Source organism: Contarinia nasturtii, unplaced genomic scaffold (genome assembly GCF_009176525.2).
Source record: "Contarinia nasturtii isolate CC-2019 unplaced genomic scaffold, AAFC_CNas_1.1 Cnas_scaffold_864, whole genome shotgun sequence".
In the NCBI taxonomy this organism is placed as follows: domain Eukaryota; kingdom Metazoa; phylum Arthropoda; class Insecta; order Diptera; family Cecidomyiidae; genus Contarinia; species Contarinia nasturtii.
In genome coordinates, this window is record NW_022198211.1 from 3,397,183 (window position 1) to 3,411,278 (window position 14,096).

At 32.9% G+C, this 14,096-nt stretch overlaps 3 protein-coding genes across 3 annotated transcripts; 1 reads left to right on the forward strand and 2 right to left on the reverse strand.

Moving 5' to 3' along the window:
- Nucleotides 1-2,269, reverse strand: LOC116342665 (serine/threonine-protein kinase Aurora-2). The gene is made up of 4 exons (XM_031770359.1): nt 2,010-2,269; nt 912-1,858; nt 706-839; nt 1-628 (listed from the first exon to the last, which is right to left on the reverse strand). The coding sequence occupies exons 2-4, from the start codon at nt 1,829-1,831 to the stop codon at nt 357-359; spliced, it is 1,326 nt and encodes a 441-aa protein (XP_031626219.1). The 5' UTR covers nt 1,832-1,858; nt 2,010-2,269; the 3' UTR covers nt 1-356.
- A 194-nt stretch (nt 2,270-2,463) lies between these two features.
- Nucleotides 2,464-8,045, forward strand: LOC116342664 (DNA polymerase alpha catalytic subunit). The gene is made up of 9 exons (XM_031770358.1): nt 2,464-2,637; nt 2,725-2,916; nt 3,087-3,517; nt 3,591-4,268; nt 4,365-4,535; nt 4,619-7,041; nt 7,134-7,470; nt 7,553-7,691; nt 7,764-8,045. Exons 1-9 carry the CDS (start codon nt 2,622-2,624, stop codon nt 7,934-7,936), a joined length of 4,560 nt encoding a protein of 1,519 aa, XP_031626218.1. The 5' UTR covers nt 2,464-2,621; the 3' UTR covers nt 7,937-8,045.
- LOC116342666 (aurora kinase A-like) lies at nt 7,699-9,298 on the reverse strand. Its single transcript, XM_031770360.1, has 3 exons — nt 8,938-9,298; nt 8,681-8,817; nt 7,699-8,608 (listed from the first exon to the last, which is right to left on the reverse strand). Exons 1-3 carry the CDS (start codon nt 9,172-9,174, stop codon nt 8,218-8,220), a joined length of 765 nt encoding a protein of 254 aa, XP_031626220.1. The 5' UTR covers nt 9,175-9,298; the 3' UTR covers nt 7,699-8,217.
- Between the last annotated feature and the right edge of the window lie 4,798 nt (nt 9,299-14,096).

Genomic DNA, 14,096 nt, shown 5'->3' on the forward strand with positions numbered 1-14,096 from the left:
TTTTTTAAAAGTAGTATTATTTGTGCACCTTACATTAAGCACAATTCACATTTTTTATATTAACAATTGTGTCGTGTTTTACGAAAAATACACGCAGTCATTTTGATGTTTCTTTTTTGATTTTTTTTATGATGCAACTTTGTTTGGACTCAATAATTTGCGTTATAGTATTAGTTATATGTATCCATATTAAATATATATGTATTAATAATCACAAGCAATTAATCCTAACTAACCAATGACCAATAATCCCAAAAATCTACGTACATTGAGACAATTTGTTTTTTTTTTTAATTTTTGTTCTATTTAATTGACGAAAATAATTACATACTAATATATTAGATTGCATTGACTATTTATTTTGATGTATGCAATACAATCCATGGATGTATTTTGACTTGGGCTAGAGGCATTCGTTGCTCTGGCTTTGCCACCAACAATTTTGAAATAAAGTGCTTAGCATCGGGTGAGACAAAGTCGGGAACCTTGTACTTTACGTGAGTAATTTTAAGAAATGTCTCATCATACGATCCAGTTTGAAATGGTGGCTCCCCAATTAGCAGTTCGTAGCATAACACTCCCAAACTCCATAGGTCAACTTGTTTGTTATGCGGTTGGCCCGAAATCACTGCAGAACAGAAATAAAAAAATTCAAATATTTATTACAAACTCCAGAGTGAAGAAAAAAAATCCATAAACACTTACTTTCAGGTGGTAGATAGTCCACTGTACCGCAAAGTGTTGTTCGTGCTGAATTTGGTTCATGAACCGACCAACCGAAATCAGCAATCTTCAACTCACCCTTGTGACCCAATAGCAGATTCTCCGGTTTAATGTCTCTGTGCCAAAAACAAACAACAACAAATTTTGTTAGATTGTTATTTCGAATTATTGAAAAGAAACTACATTACCTGTGAATAACATCACGCTCATGCAAATAGATCAATGCATCGGCCAATGATAAAACATAGCCGGCTGTGCGTCGTTCATCAAATCGCTTGTTCGGTTGACTTTGAAGTTCTTTGTAAAGGGCACCCTTTGGTGCATATTCCAAAATCAAGTAAATTCTTGCTGGATCATGAAAAAAACCGTACAAACGCAAAATGTTCGGATGACGAAGATGCGACTGTATTTCGATTTCTCGGCGCACTTGATGCTCCACACTGTCGCGTTGAATTTGCTTCTTAAACAAGACCTTAAGCGCCACCACAAATTTTGTGTCTTTTTCACGGGCCAGATAAACATTACCAAATTTGCCTCTGCCAAGCGGACGCCCAATGTCAAAATTTGATAATTCCCATGCACCTTTTTTCTTGGTCGTATCTTGATTAGATTTAGCACCGATTGCAGCATCAATTTCGCTATGTTTACCATCATTTTTCTCGGCACTTGAATTTTGTGCGATTTGAGACTTTGCGCTTGTTTCTTGTTTGATAGCATCGGCTTTTGATCTAAGTACAGTTGTTTGTTTTGTCGCTGTGTCAGCTTCATTTTGACGCATTACACCAGGTTTTTGCTCTGATTTCACGGTCAATTTTAAACCATGGCCACTACTCAAATGATTCGTTGCATTTGTGACTGGAACAGATCGAACCGTCGATTGTGATTTTGTACTTGAAACAATGGCTTTATTCATCGTACTCGCTGAATTCGGTGGAATTTTACGATTTTCAACCGAAAGTCCCTGCATCGATAGACCTGCTGATTCAATATCACTTTCAACTTTTACCTTTGACGATTGTTGAATGTATGACGATACGCCTAAACGTGGTCGAGACGATGCAATCACATTTTCTTTGCCGGGCGCCGGTGGTGGTGGTTTTTTAAACATTTTGGAAAACAATTATTTTTTTAGTTACTGTTTTTCGATAATATGAAGTGAAGAGAGAAAAAGGGAGAAAATAGACAAAGAAGGTAGAGATTAGAGTGTGGTCCATAGTGTTCAATATGCTTTGCAAATGCCTTTCTTATGTTAGAACAAAGAAATGTCATAAAAAGTGAAAAATTACCTTAAATTAACTGATTTCTTTAATATTTTTTATAATTTTTAACGTTTATGTAATGTTTAAAAGTATTCAAACTAATTTATTTTTTTAAAAATCCATAAAATTTGGTAGCTTTATCTCTAAAACGCAATATTACACTTGATTTATCTAATTGTTTTACCGTTGCACTTTTTTTGTATCGTCGTCTGTTTTAAATGTACGTGAGTGTGAAGATGCCAAACCGAAAAAATACTTGTTTCATTTCAATTGATCGGTGTGAAGTTGGCTACACATTATTCACCATACACCATTTGACAGATGTTCATCGGTGTGAGTTGTGCGATTCTCATTCTCAACATTCTCCTTTTGTTTGAACAGACAGCATGCTACATCGCATCGGGCACACGAAATTTTATTACATTCACTTCAATAATATTTTGATTTCGACTGCTGTTTCAGCACTTTTGGCGCCAATTTGCACAACTGTCATTGAAACATAGACAATGAAACATCAATTATTCATTATTTGCTCACAATTATTGAAATAATTTTTTGGAAATTTGTGCATTTGTTTGAATAAAAGAAAAATTGTTTGTGTTAATTAAAAAAAAAAAAAAAAAAAAAAAAACAAAAAGAATGAGTGAATCGCCATGTAAGTATAGAAGTAGTGCTTCTAACTTGTGTAAAATGTTATTTAAAAAAATATTTAATATGCCAACATTAATTTCTAATTATTTAGCTTTTTCGCGGTCAAAGCGACAAAAAATCGATAAACACGGTCGTTTTGCTGCGTTGGAACGATTGAAAAATCTTAAAGGAAACAAAAACAAATATGAAGTGGCCGAAATTGAAAATGTTTACGATGAGGTGTCAGAGAAAGAATATTCGGAACGTGTATTATCGCGCGCTGCCGATGACTGGATCGAAGATGGTTCGTAATTAATACATACTACTTTAATTCAATTTTAATTCATACTTAAATATCAAAATGCAATCGATTCAACTTGTTAATTCAGGAATTTGTAGTAACATGATCTTAAATTGTGTGCCTTTGTGTCGTTATAGAATAAGAAAAAATTGGTTAAAAATTCATTGTTTTAGATGGCACCGGTTATGTTGAGGACGGTCGTGAAATTTTCGACGAAGAAGTAGACGATTCTGAGCACGAACCGAATAAAAAACGTGACAAATCAAAGAAAAAAGAGAACAAAAAACATTTGCGCGATGTCAACAAACCAGTTGAAGGTAATGCATCGATTCGAAGCATGTTTGGCAATGCGTCTACAAAGAAAAAAGAGGCCAAATTGGACAATGATGATCTTCTGGCTGATATTTTGAATGAAATAAATCCAAACGATTCGGAAACCAGTGGAAGCAAAAATTCCGAAACCGAATCAAAGCCAAAACCATCGGTGACCGCCAGTAAAATAAATGAAAAAACTGAAATGGCTTTGGCAAAAGATTACATTGCAAAACTCACAAAAGCGGTTCCACGTAAACAAGCGCCCAAACCAGAATCAACTAGTGACGATGTAAGTAAAGAAACCACCACATAAACTTTATTTTTCCGATGCTTATTTCTTTTTACACAATGAAAATCCACAGGAAATGTTAGAACGTTTATTAAAGCCAACGACAAAAGATCAAATAAATGTTCGTCGTTCGATGAAGCGTCCACGCGATGAAACTTTTCCTACTGAAAATAAACTGGATCAAACGCCAGCTAAAATGAGCAGTTCACATGGTGCCAAGAGTGGTACGGCAAATCAAATCCCGCTAAAATCAGAACCAGTTACGCCAAGTGTTAAAAATACCGTCGACGTTGATATGAACGAATTGAATGACGATGATATGATGGATTTTAGTATGTTGGACGATGAGGAGAATCAATTCAGCGAACAAGTGGCCGATATATCTACATCAAATGAATCGAATGCGAAAGCTGAACAAATCAAGGCCGAATTGGTGAAGAAAGAGAACGAAAACTATGCAAAATTGTTATCGAATTGGGAAAATACGTTTGCCAATGAAAATGATGAAGACGACGAATTGCTGGGTTCAATTGACGTCGACACAACACAAGCATCGATTACAAGCACGGTTGATGGTAAAACGGCGATGAAATTTTGGTATTGGGACGCGTATGAGGATCCAATCAAAATGCCTGGAAAGATTTTCCTTTTTGGCAAAATGGTATCCGATCAAAATCCTAAAGAATTTAAGTCGGTGTGCGTAACAATTGAAAATGCGCAACGATGTTTTTATTTATTACCACGCAAATATGTACGTTTTATTAAATTTGAATGAAAGATTTTGTTTTCGGTTTACAATTGGCCAGAAGTGTTCAATCAAATTATTATAAATGTTTTGAATTTGCAGGCATTAGATCCAATTACAAAGGAACCGACCAACAAGGAAGTTGGACTGAATGACGTATACAGTGAGTTCAATGATTACCTTCCACATGATTTCAAGAGCCGAAAAGTCACAAAGTATTTTGCATTCAATGTTCCCGGTATTAATGTACCGCAAGAGTGTGATTATCTTCAGGTAAAACCATTTCGTTTTCAAGAATTTCAAAATTTCTACACGAATAAACCAATAAAACAAATGCATTTTTCATTGAAACAAAGGTGCTGTACACTGCCAACCATCCACCCCCTGATCCAAAGAAAGTGTTTAATAACATTGAACACATTTTTGGTTGTAATACAAATCCATTGGAAACGTTCTTATTGCAACGTAAGATCAAGGGTCCTTGTTGGTTAAATATTAGCAACTATCATGTGAATAAAGTGCAACAATCGACATGGTGTAATTTGGGTATTACCTGCTTAAGCCCAGCAGAAATCAGTGTTGCAACTGATGTGAAAGAACCTCCACCACCTTTGGTCATTGCAACGTTATACGTTCGTACCGCTTTACATCCGAAGACTCAAACAAATGAAATCGTTATGATTGCATTTTTGATTAACAATAAATTTGCAATCGATAAAAAAGCGCCAAATCCACCGTTTACCAAACACTTGTGCGGTTTCACTCGGCCAAGTTCACAAAATTGGCCGATTGTCGGTATGAATGAGACGGCAACGGCAACATTCAAAAATCTAAAAGCAACGAAATTAGATTCGGAACGTGCGTTGCTCAGTTGGTTTTTGGCCACATTCAAAAATCTCGATGCCGATTTGATTGTGACCCACGATGCAAGCGATTGTCAATTGGATATCATTTGTGATCGATTAATGGCCATCAAATTACCGATGTGGTCACGTATCGGACGATTAAATTTATCGTCAATGCCGAAAAAGTTTAAAGACTGTTTTGTGGGCCGTATGATTTGTGATGTGAAATCATCCGCCGAAGAATTGATCAAATCGAGAAGTTACGATTTGAATACACTCTGCGAAACGGTTTTGAAACCGAAAGACACAAAAGACAGCGAAAAAATCGAAAGAATTGAAGTATCAAATGATGAATTACACGAAATGTACGAGAGTTTTGATGGAATTTTAAAATTGATCACGTTGACATTGCAAGATTGCTCGTACGTACTAAAAATCATGTGTGAATTGGATGTGCTACCGTTGGCACTTCAAATCACCAATATTTGCGGTAATTTAATGAGTCGAACTTTGCAAGGCGGTCGCTCAGAGCGAAATGAATTTTTACTGCTGCACGCATTCGATGAACAAGATTACATTGTTCCTGATAAGAAAAGCCGAGAGGCAAATTGGAATAAAGATGAAACGATAGTGGAACAGTCACAAATTATGGATGCAACACAAGCTATGTCATCAACATTAACGCAAACACCGGCTCCCAATCAAACTGGTCGTAAGAAGCCTGCCTATACCGGCGGTCTTGTTTTGGAACCGATCAAAGGATTTTATGACCAATACATTTTATTAATGGACTTTAATTCACTGTATCCGAGTATTATACAAGAATATAACATTTGCTTTACAACTGTTGATCAACCAGACAACGAAGATGATCCAATTGATGTTCCAGATTCAACATCAAAGCAAGGAATTTTGCCACGACAAATTCGTAGTTTGGTTCAATGTCGTCGCGAAGTAAAAAAATTGATTGTTCCGGGAATCGATGCAGATTTGAAAGCGCAATACAATATTCGTCAGTTGGCCCTAAAACTAACAGCAAATTCAATGTATGGTTGCTTGGGATTTTCACATTCACGATTCTACGCAAAACATTTGGCCGCACTGGTTACACAAAAAGGTCGTGACATTCTACTCAATACAAAAGGCATCGTAACAAAACTCAATTTTGATGTTATTTACGGTGACACCGACAGTATAATGATCAATTCGCATAGCACCGATTACGATGAGGTATTCAAAATTGGCCATTCAATAAAACAGGCAGTCAATAAAATCTATCGTCAAGTTGAATTAGACATAGATGGTGTTTACAAATATATGTTGTTGTTGGCCAAAAAGAAATACGCCGCGGTCACAATGACCAAAACAAAGAATGGTGAATTGGAGTGTCATCAAGAGCTAAAAGGATTGGATATCGTACGACGTGATTGGTCACAATTATCAGTCGGGGCGGGTCATATGGTTTTGGATGAATTGCTTTCTGAATCGCCGCTTGATGAACGGATCGAAAATATTCACGCAAAATTGGAGAAAATTCGTGATGACCTTAATAATGATGATATACCAGTCAATATGCTGACAATAACAAAACAATTGACCAAAAATCCACGTGAATATCAGAAAATTCAATCAATGCCACATGTTCAAGTTGCATTACGTATGAATGCAACGAAAAATAAACGATTCAAACGTGGCGATATGGTTAGCTATGTGATTTGCGAAGATGGAACCGAAAACAATCCGATGCAACGTGGCTACCATTTGGACGAATTGAAGAGTGAAAGTAAATTGAAAATCGATAAAGTCTATTATTTGGCCAATCAAATCCATCCCGTTGTATCTCGTTTGCTGAAACCAATTGAAGGTACAGATTCGGCACGCATCGCACAATGCCTTGGCCTTGATCCGACAAAATATCGCGAAGCGGCACAAAGGTAGAGAATTCAGTTAACAAATGGAATAATTTATCCGACAAAATTCAAGTTTTCAATTAAAAATGTGTTATTTATCTCTATTTTTTATGTAGAACCGTTTACGATAATGAACGTGGTGAAAGTATTGGCGAATCCATTGTGCAATCAAATGCCGCCAAATATCGGGCATGTGAAAAATTTTCATACACATGTCTTGAATGTAAAACCGAAAATGTCATTGCAAAACCGTTTGCAAAGATCGATAATCAATTTTTACCAGTGCTTACAGCCTGTGCAAATAAAGATTGTCAGAGAAAACCATACACCCAATTGCAAAACATCAAGAACCACATATCGCTGGCGATTCGAAAAGCAATACGTTCTTACTATGACTATTGGATGGTTTGTGATGATCCAAATTGTAATCAAAGTACACGAACCTTTGCACATGTGAGTGATTTGTTTGAAATTACCTGTTGCAATTGATTTTGTTTTCTAATTCATTTGAATTCCGATTTATTTCAATTTTAAGGTGGTGGACAGCCAGGGACATCCGATATGTTTGTCATGCAAACGTGGTAATTTGCTCAAATGTTACTCCGAAGGCAATTTGTATACACAACTAAGATACTTCCAGTTTATGTTTGATTTACCAAAATATGAACAAACATGTGAGAATCGAATTGAAATGTTTGATATATATTTTGTGATTATTTACAATTTTCTTAATCGTTTATTTACAGTGATCCGTACAACGTCTGAAATGGAAGAGACTTACGGCTTGTTGCGCGAACATGTCGACAAAGTTTTGAGACGATCATCTTTCCAAAATGTTAAATTATCCGAAATATTTCGCCAAATGGTTCCACTACAAGATACGATAATGGCTAATGGATCAGCTTTGACAACAGCATGATGAATTTTTTAAACATTTTTAAACATTCTTATTTAATAAAAAGCATCTTGTATTTTAAATTTCAATGATTGATATCACAATAAATATTAAGGCTATGATGACAACAATATACAATCCATTTTGTTCACATAAGATTGGGGCATCAAATAATGCGGAATACTTTCATTCAATTTAATTTCTTATACATATAATAAAACTTTAAATTAATGGCGATAAAATATCATTTCGCCGACAATTACTTTCACAAAGAATTCGGTTCATAATAATACGAGTTTTTTTTTCTATTTTACGTGTGACAAAATCCATGCATGTTTGGTAATTTCTGACGCTAATTTACGATCATCTGGTTTCGTTTGTAGCAATGATTTAATCAGTTTTTTTGACGAGTCAGACATCCAAAGAGGGTATGTAATCTTATCAATTTTTGGTTTAAAACCGTTGATTAGTTCATAGCAAAGAACGCCCATGTACCATAAATCAACATGCATCGAGAACGGTTTGCCTTGAACAAGTTCTGGTGCAGTGCAACATTTTGGTCCATTTAATTCATTCGTTGTGTTTTTTAGCGCTAGTTTTATACGTTTATCAGAATTTACCATGATTCTTTCCGGTTTAATGTCGCCATGAATTACACCCAGCTGGTGCATGTATGCCAGCGCACTAGAGACAGACCTATTGCCAAAAAAATAATTTTAACAGTTAGGTAAATTACAATTGTATTATATTGCCACAATACAAACATACCACATTATTTCGGCTGCTTTTTTTTCAGAGAAACGAAAATTCAGTAGTTTTAACATTTGATCACGAATTGTTGTTTCCATGTGTTCAAATACCATATATATATTGATATAGTCTTCAAAGAACTCAAAGGGTCGCACCTGTGAGCAATAAGAACGAAACAAATACGTACATACATGAAATGATTAGTTAGTAGTTCAGAATATTTGCGCTCTCAATTTTCAAGCCAATCGAATTAACAAGGAATTGAATGATCTTACAATGTTGGGATGAACCAGGTTTGAGTGAATTTCAATTTCGTGGCGGCAAGCACCTTCCAATCCTTTGCTGTTCAAACGGTTTTTGTTCATTACTTTTAATGTTAAATATCGGTTGCTTTGATTGGTTGAATTCGTTTGTGTCTCTCGCACCAAAAACACTTTTCCAAATGTACCTTCAGCCAAATATTTTACTGTATCGTAGTTTTCCAGTTTTACTTCTAATTTTGCTTGATCCATTTTTCTTTAATTTAGATAACACTGATATTAAAATAAGTAGACTGATATATGCAATGTTCGATTGACACTTTTTTTCTGGCGTCATGAATCATCATAATTGTCATTTGGCGGCCATTTTCATGAAACATCGTATTTGTCATTTGGCACCTCTTGTCATTTGCGTCGATGATATGTTGATTTGCATATTGGCGCCATTGTTCGTTTTTGTAGAACGATAAAATAAATAGATGTGCTAAATAAAAAGCATCTTCTTTTTGGTATTAATACAGAAATTGTGTATATTTTTGCTTATTTGTTTTACAATTCAATATAAATGATTTTTCTGTTGCTTTTGGTTTTCAATAATAATAATGTCTGATGTGTGCTAATAAATGTAGCAATTTTCCCTTGTAAAGGTAATAATAATAATAATTTTTGCAAGATTACAACGAATTTTTTTTGTTTCATAATATATTTGATAGAAGAGTAGTGATTAGTTTTTTATTCACACATACATTTTTTTTTCTAGGACATTTTGTGACGAGCAATTGAATGCAAGACCATATTTATATTGTTTGATTAAAACAACTACATTCAGTATTTTTTTAAATGGAAACAAACAGCTTCACATTCTACATTTCTTTTTTGTTTGAAAGTTAGTTATTTACTTGTATGGACTTGGACCTTTCATGCATCGATTGATAAAAGCGTGACAAGTTCTTTGCCGTAATTTCGTCTCTTTTGCTTTACAACACAGCATTTTTTTCCATTTTTTCGGTTTTACTTTTTTGTCAACATCAAAATTACAACATCAAATAAAAATGTGACATGTAATTTATAATTCAAAAATGTTGTAAAAATTTACAGCATTGCAAAGCTGTTGAAAGATAGTGATGATGAAAACAAATGCAGGCTGCATCATCAATAGAAGGCCATTATATTACATGTTTTAATGCCCGTAATCATACAACTATTCGAATGTTTGTATTGGTAGATAATAATCACACAAATGTTTACAGTATCAAATGTTATCAAGGTGTTTTGTTTTTTTCTTGTCTATATTTATAATTCAAGTAATTTCGTGATAAATAACAATTATTATTAGTAAGATATATTTCATCCACTGTGGCCAACAATATGTTTGCTTTACAAAATAGAGCCATGAGATTTCTGTATTATTTGTGTTTGGCATGTGTCGATATACTGCGAAGAAAATGTGTATTTTATGTACTCATGGCCGAGTTGTGCATTTGGCATTCGAATCAAGTTCATATAATGATTTTGGATTTTCTTCACACACGCAATTGATTCATTCGGATATTCTCTTGCAGAGAAAAAGATAGAAATATTTCTATGACTATTTTAGAGAAATTGCGCTGAAAACCATTTAAACATTTACAATTTACATTTAAACTTTTATATTTACTTAAATCGCTAAAAAAAACTGTCTATGTATGTGGTTGGTTTACTATGAAATTATTTACTATGGTTTACGAATAATTAAAACTACAGCTAAGATTTTTTGGGAGTGTGTTTATGTCCACAACACACTGTGAAAGAAAAACTCACCAAAAAACGATGTATTGCCATTAAGCAAAACTGAGTACATTTTCTTTCGTAAAGCCACATTTGCTTGCAAGCGTGAGAGTGATGGCGATCTGATTATTCACAAACAGTTTGATTGTAATACACTACCCAAAAGATTTATTTTATTATCATTTAAATGTGTGAACGTTATACACGTTATATTCTAAATATTATGCGCAAACTATGCAACATTTTTTTTTATATAGATAATATTTAATACAAGATTTGCTTCAGTTTTTGTTTTGAGTTACTATCCATATCTATGATGTGTCTACGATGAGTGAAGAATTTGGCTTGAATTCAACCAACCAAGAAAACAAATAGGAGAAAAATTATGTCAAAAACAGAATCAATAGCATTGAAGAGAAAAATGATTGAAGTTAGTAAAGGAGATTGTAAATATAGTAAAAATGGTTCATCGATCGAAAGACGAACAATGAAACAGAAAACGACTTTTTCAAGTAAAGTCTTTCTTTAAAAAAAATAAAAAAATAAAAATATAATGATTTGATACAATTGACATTTTTATTTGTGATTTATTACAACATGAATATTCAGTTTGGTTTTATTTTGCGTGTGTTTGTGTACGTGTGTGCATGGGTACATGAAAATGTATTTTGTGAGTGTGATACAGAAAATGACTATAAAAAATGAATATTGATAAGAAAAATGCATGAAACGTATCGGAACACAATCGAATAGATTTTGGTTTTTCTTTTAAAAACGACGACGATGACGACATTTTATAAAAACAGTGAAAGAGAACATCGTATGGCGCGAAATCGCTTGTTTTTAAGTTCACATGTAATAGGGGGTGCTTTTATTTTCATTTTTGGTATTTTATGCGTTACTTTTGCTTGTCAATATTTTTTTTTTAAATGTCTTGTGTGTTTTTAAAAAATATCGTTAAGAGTTTTTATGTTCCCAATGCCAGCTTCCATGTAATCATTATAATTGATTTCATTTTTTTTCGTTAATTATATTTACTATTATAAAAATTGTTTTTTCTTAAAAAGGAAATGCAAAAACCATATCACCATGGTCACCAACAGACATGTTTTTTCCTTTTTGATACAATTACACATTTAATTTATTTTGGACATTGCTTAAAATCGTTTACGATCATGTGGATTGGTTTCTGTTGTTTGTTGTTGTTGTGATGTATGAAAAATATTACAAAATGAAAGAAATGTTATAGAAAATTGAACAGATTTTGGCCAAAAACTCTCGCTACCTACTCAATTTCGTCATGAGTACCAGTTAAAAATCATTTGGACATAATCTCACAACATCATCAAAGCGGTTGCTGTATTCTTTTCCATAAATTGTTTTTATTAAAAAAATACATATTTTAACGTACACTTATCTATCACTACAGACAAAAAAAAAAAATACGAATGAAATTTGTTGCATATATCAAATCAATAAGAATATGAAAGACGTAACATATTAAAAATAAGAATAAAATTAAACAAGCAATTGAGCATCGGTCGATTTGTAATGTTATGTGTGTATTGCGAAATTATTTCAAGCTATCACATGTCACATTTCAATCGGAATGTAGATTCACCATGTTATGTGATTATAACATCTTGAAACAACAATTCTGATTTTAAAGGATTTTAAAGGGGAGTAATAAACCAATGAGAGAATAGTCCAAAACGCAAAATCAGAACAGAAACCGAAACTGAAAAAGTTCAAAAGCAAGATTATATTTTGTGGGATAAACAGAATACAAGGTATTGGGGGTAAATGAAAATAAAACAAATATGGCATCTAATGATGTGATTTTTGTCATATTTTTGTTTGTTTTTTTTTCTTCGTAAAATTCTTTATTATTAAGATGTAGAATTACGGGCATAGTTTATAATAATGAATAAATGTACTTGAATATGTGTGTATATTTAATTTATTTAAAGTGAATGCGTGTGTGAGTTTGTTTGTTTGTGTCTCGTGTAGGTTTCAACGCTATGTATGTAACGTTGATTTAAGAATTATTATATAGTCTAGCATTAGAAAGCTACTATTCACCATTCAATACAATAAATCGGTTCAATGAATAATTTGTTTTCTGTTTTAGTTTTACTTGAAATTTTACGTGTAAAAATTAAAGAAATTGTTTGTTCATCTGTGGAACATCATGTTTGTTTCTTCTTCGGAAATATTGTTTTCATGAGAATTTGTATTTGTTTGTAATGCCGTTTCGCTATTGAAAATCATAAATTAAGAATTAAAATTATAATTATACAGTCGATTCTTAAATGAAGCTTTGATCGATCATTGTTGTAAGTGAATTTCAATATACCGATTCTTTTCAGTCTAATGAAATGAAGATGTGAGATTTACAGTGGCCAATCGTATCGATTATATCGTCAATGATCAATCATATTGCTTAAACTAAATCAAAATGTTTATTAATACAAGGGAAATGTGTTGTATGTGACGAATTAAGACTGGCTGACTGTAAATTTGGATCATCTAACGCAGAACCGACGAGTGCTACACGCATTCGGCATTTGCGTGGATATAGCATATTATAATAAGTCTCATATCGTACATAGGATAAAAACTATGTGAGAAAATCTTAGAATGCTAATTATGTTCCAATAGTAGTAATAATGATATTTCGTACTTAAAGATTATTACATGGATTCGTTATTTCAATGTCAATTATTTGTTGTTTGTTACACAATGTTTTACAGAAATTCAGTGAAATTGATTTACATGTCTCACGCCTCCGTTCTCTCTGTTTGTTTTTTTTTTTTTAATTTGCATTACTTTTTAACACACATTTTTTATTATTTGCAAAAACATAAATTGTTTTAAATACATCGATTACATACCATAACGAATACGTATGCAGTGTTTTTTTCTCATCATACAGAAATTACAGTGTCTAATTACAAACGGGATGTACACATAATTTTTTTTAACGAGTTTTTCATTTTAATAATGTTTAAGCCAATACAAAAATACATATTTAATTACAAATTTGTTTACACGGAAATTTTGTATTTTCTTGGTTTTTTTCTTCATTCCTTTCTTTTGACATAATGTTACAAAAAAAAAAAAAGAACGAACAATTTTTTTTTTTCATTGGAAAAACGAAAAACAAAAATCAAAGATTTCACTAAATATGTGTAATACTCAGATTCAATAGTGTTCAGTCCAATTCATTTCACACACACAAGAATTTTAATTTTGATAGAGTATCAGAAACTCGAAGCAGCTGTTTTTGATTGGCTTTTATGATTTTTGAGGGTGTTTTTTGATTCGTTTTTCTTCTGAAATAAAAAAATTCAATCCTCTATCTACCTTTCTTTTCACTTAACAGCGATTATTTTGAAATATTCCTA

Coding starts and splice junctions, on each gene's coding strand:
- LOC116342665 (XM_031770359.1), bottom strand. CDS start 1,831: ATGTTTAAAAAACCACCACCACCGGCGCCCGGCAAAGAAAATGTGATT. Junction 840..911: donor GAGCGTGATGTTATTCACAG/GTAATGTAGTTT, acceptor TTTTTGGCACAG/AGACATTAAACCGGAGAATC. Junction 629..705: donor GGACTATCTACCACCTGAAA/GTAAGTGTTTAT, acceptor TCTGTTCTGCAG/TGATTTCGGGCCAACCGCAT.
- LOC116342664 (XM_031770358.1), top strand. Junction 3,518..3,590: donor CAGAATCAACTAGTGACGAT/GTAAGTAAAGAA, acceptor GAAAATCCACAG/GAAATGTTAGAACGTTTATT. Junction 7,471..7,552: donor GTACACGAACCTTTGCACAT/GTGAGTGATTTG, acceptor TTCAATTTTAAG/GTGGTGGACAGCCAGGGACA.
- LOC116342666 (XM_031770360.1), bottom strand. CDS start 9,174: ATGGATCAAGCAAAATTAGAAGTAAAACTGGAAAACTACGATACAGTA. Junction 8,818..8,937: donor ACCTGGTTCATCCCAACATT/GTAAGATCATTC, acceptor TATTGCTCACAG/GTGCGACCCTTTGAGTTCTT. Junction 8,609..8,680: donor AAAGCAGCCGAAATAATGTG/GTATGTTTGTAT, acceptor TTTTGGCAATAG/GTCTGTCTCTAGTGCGCTGG.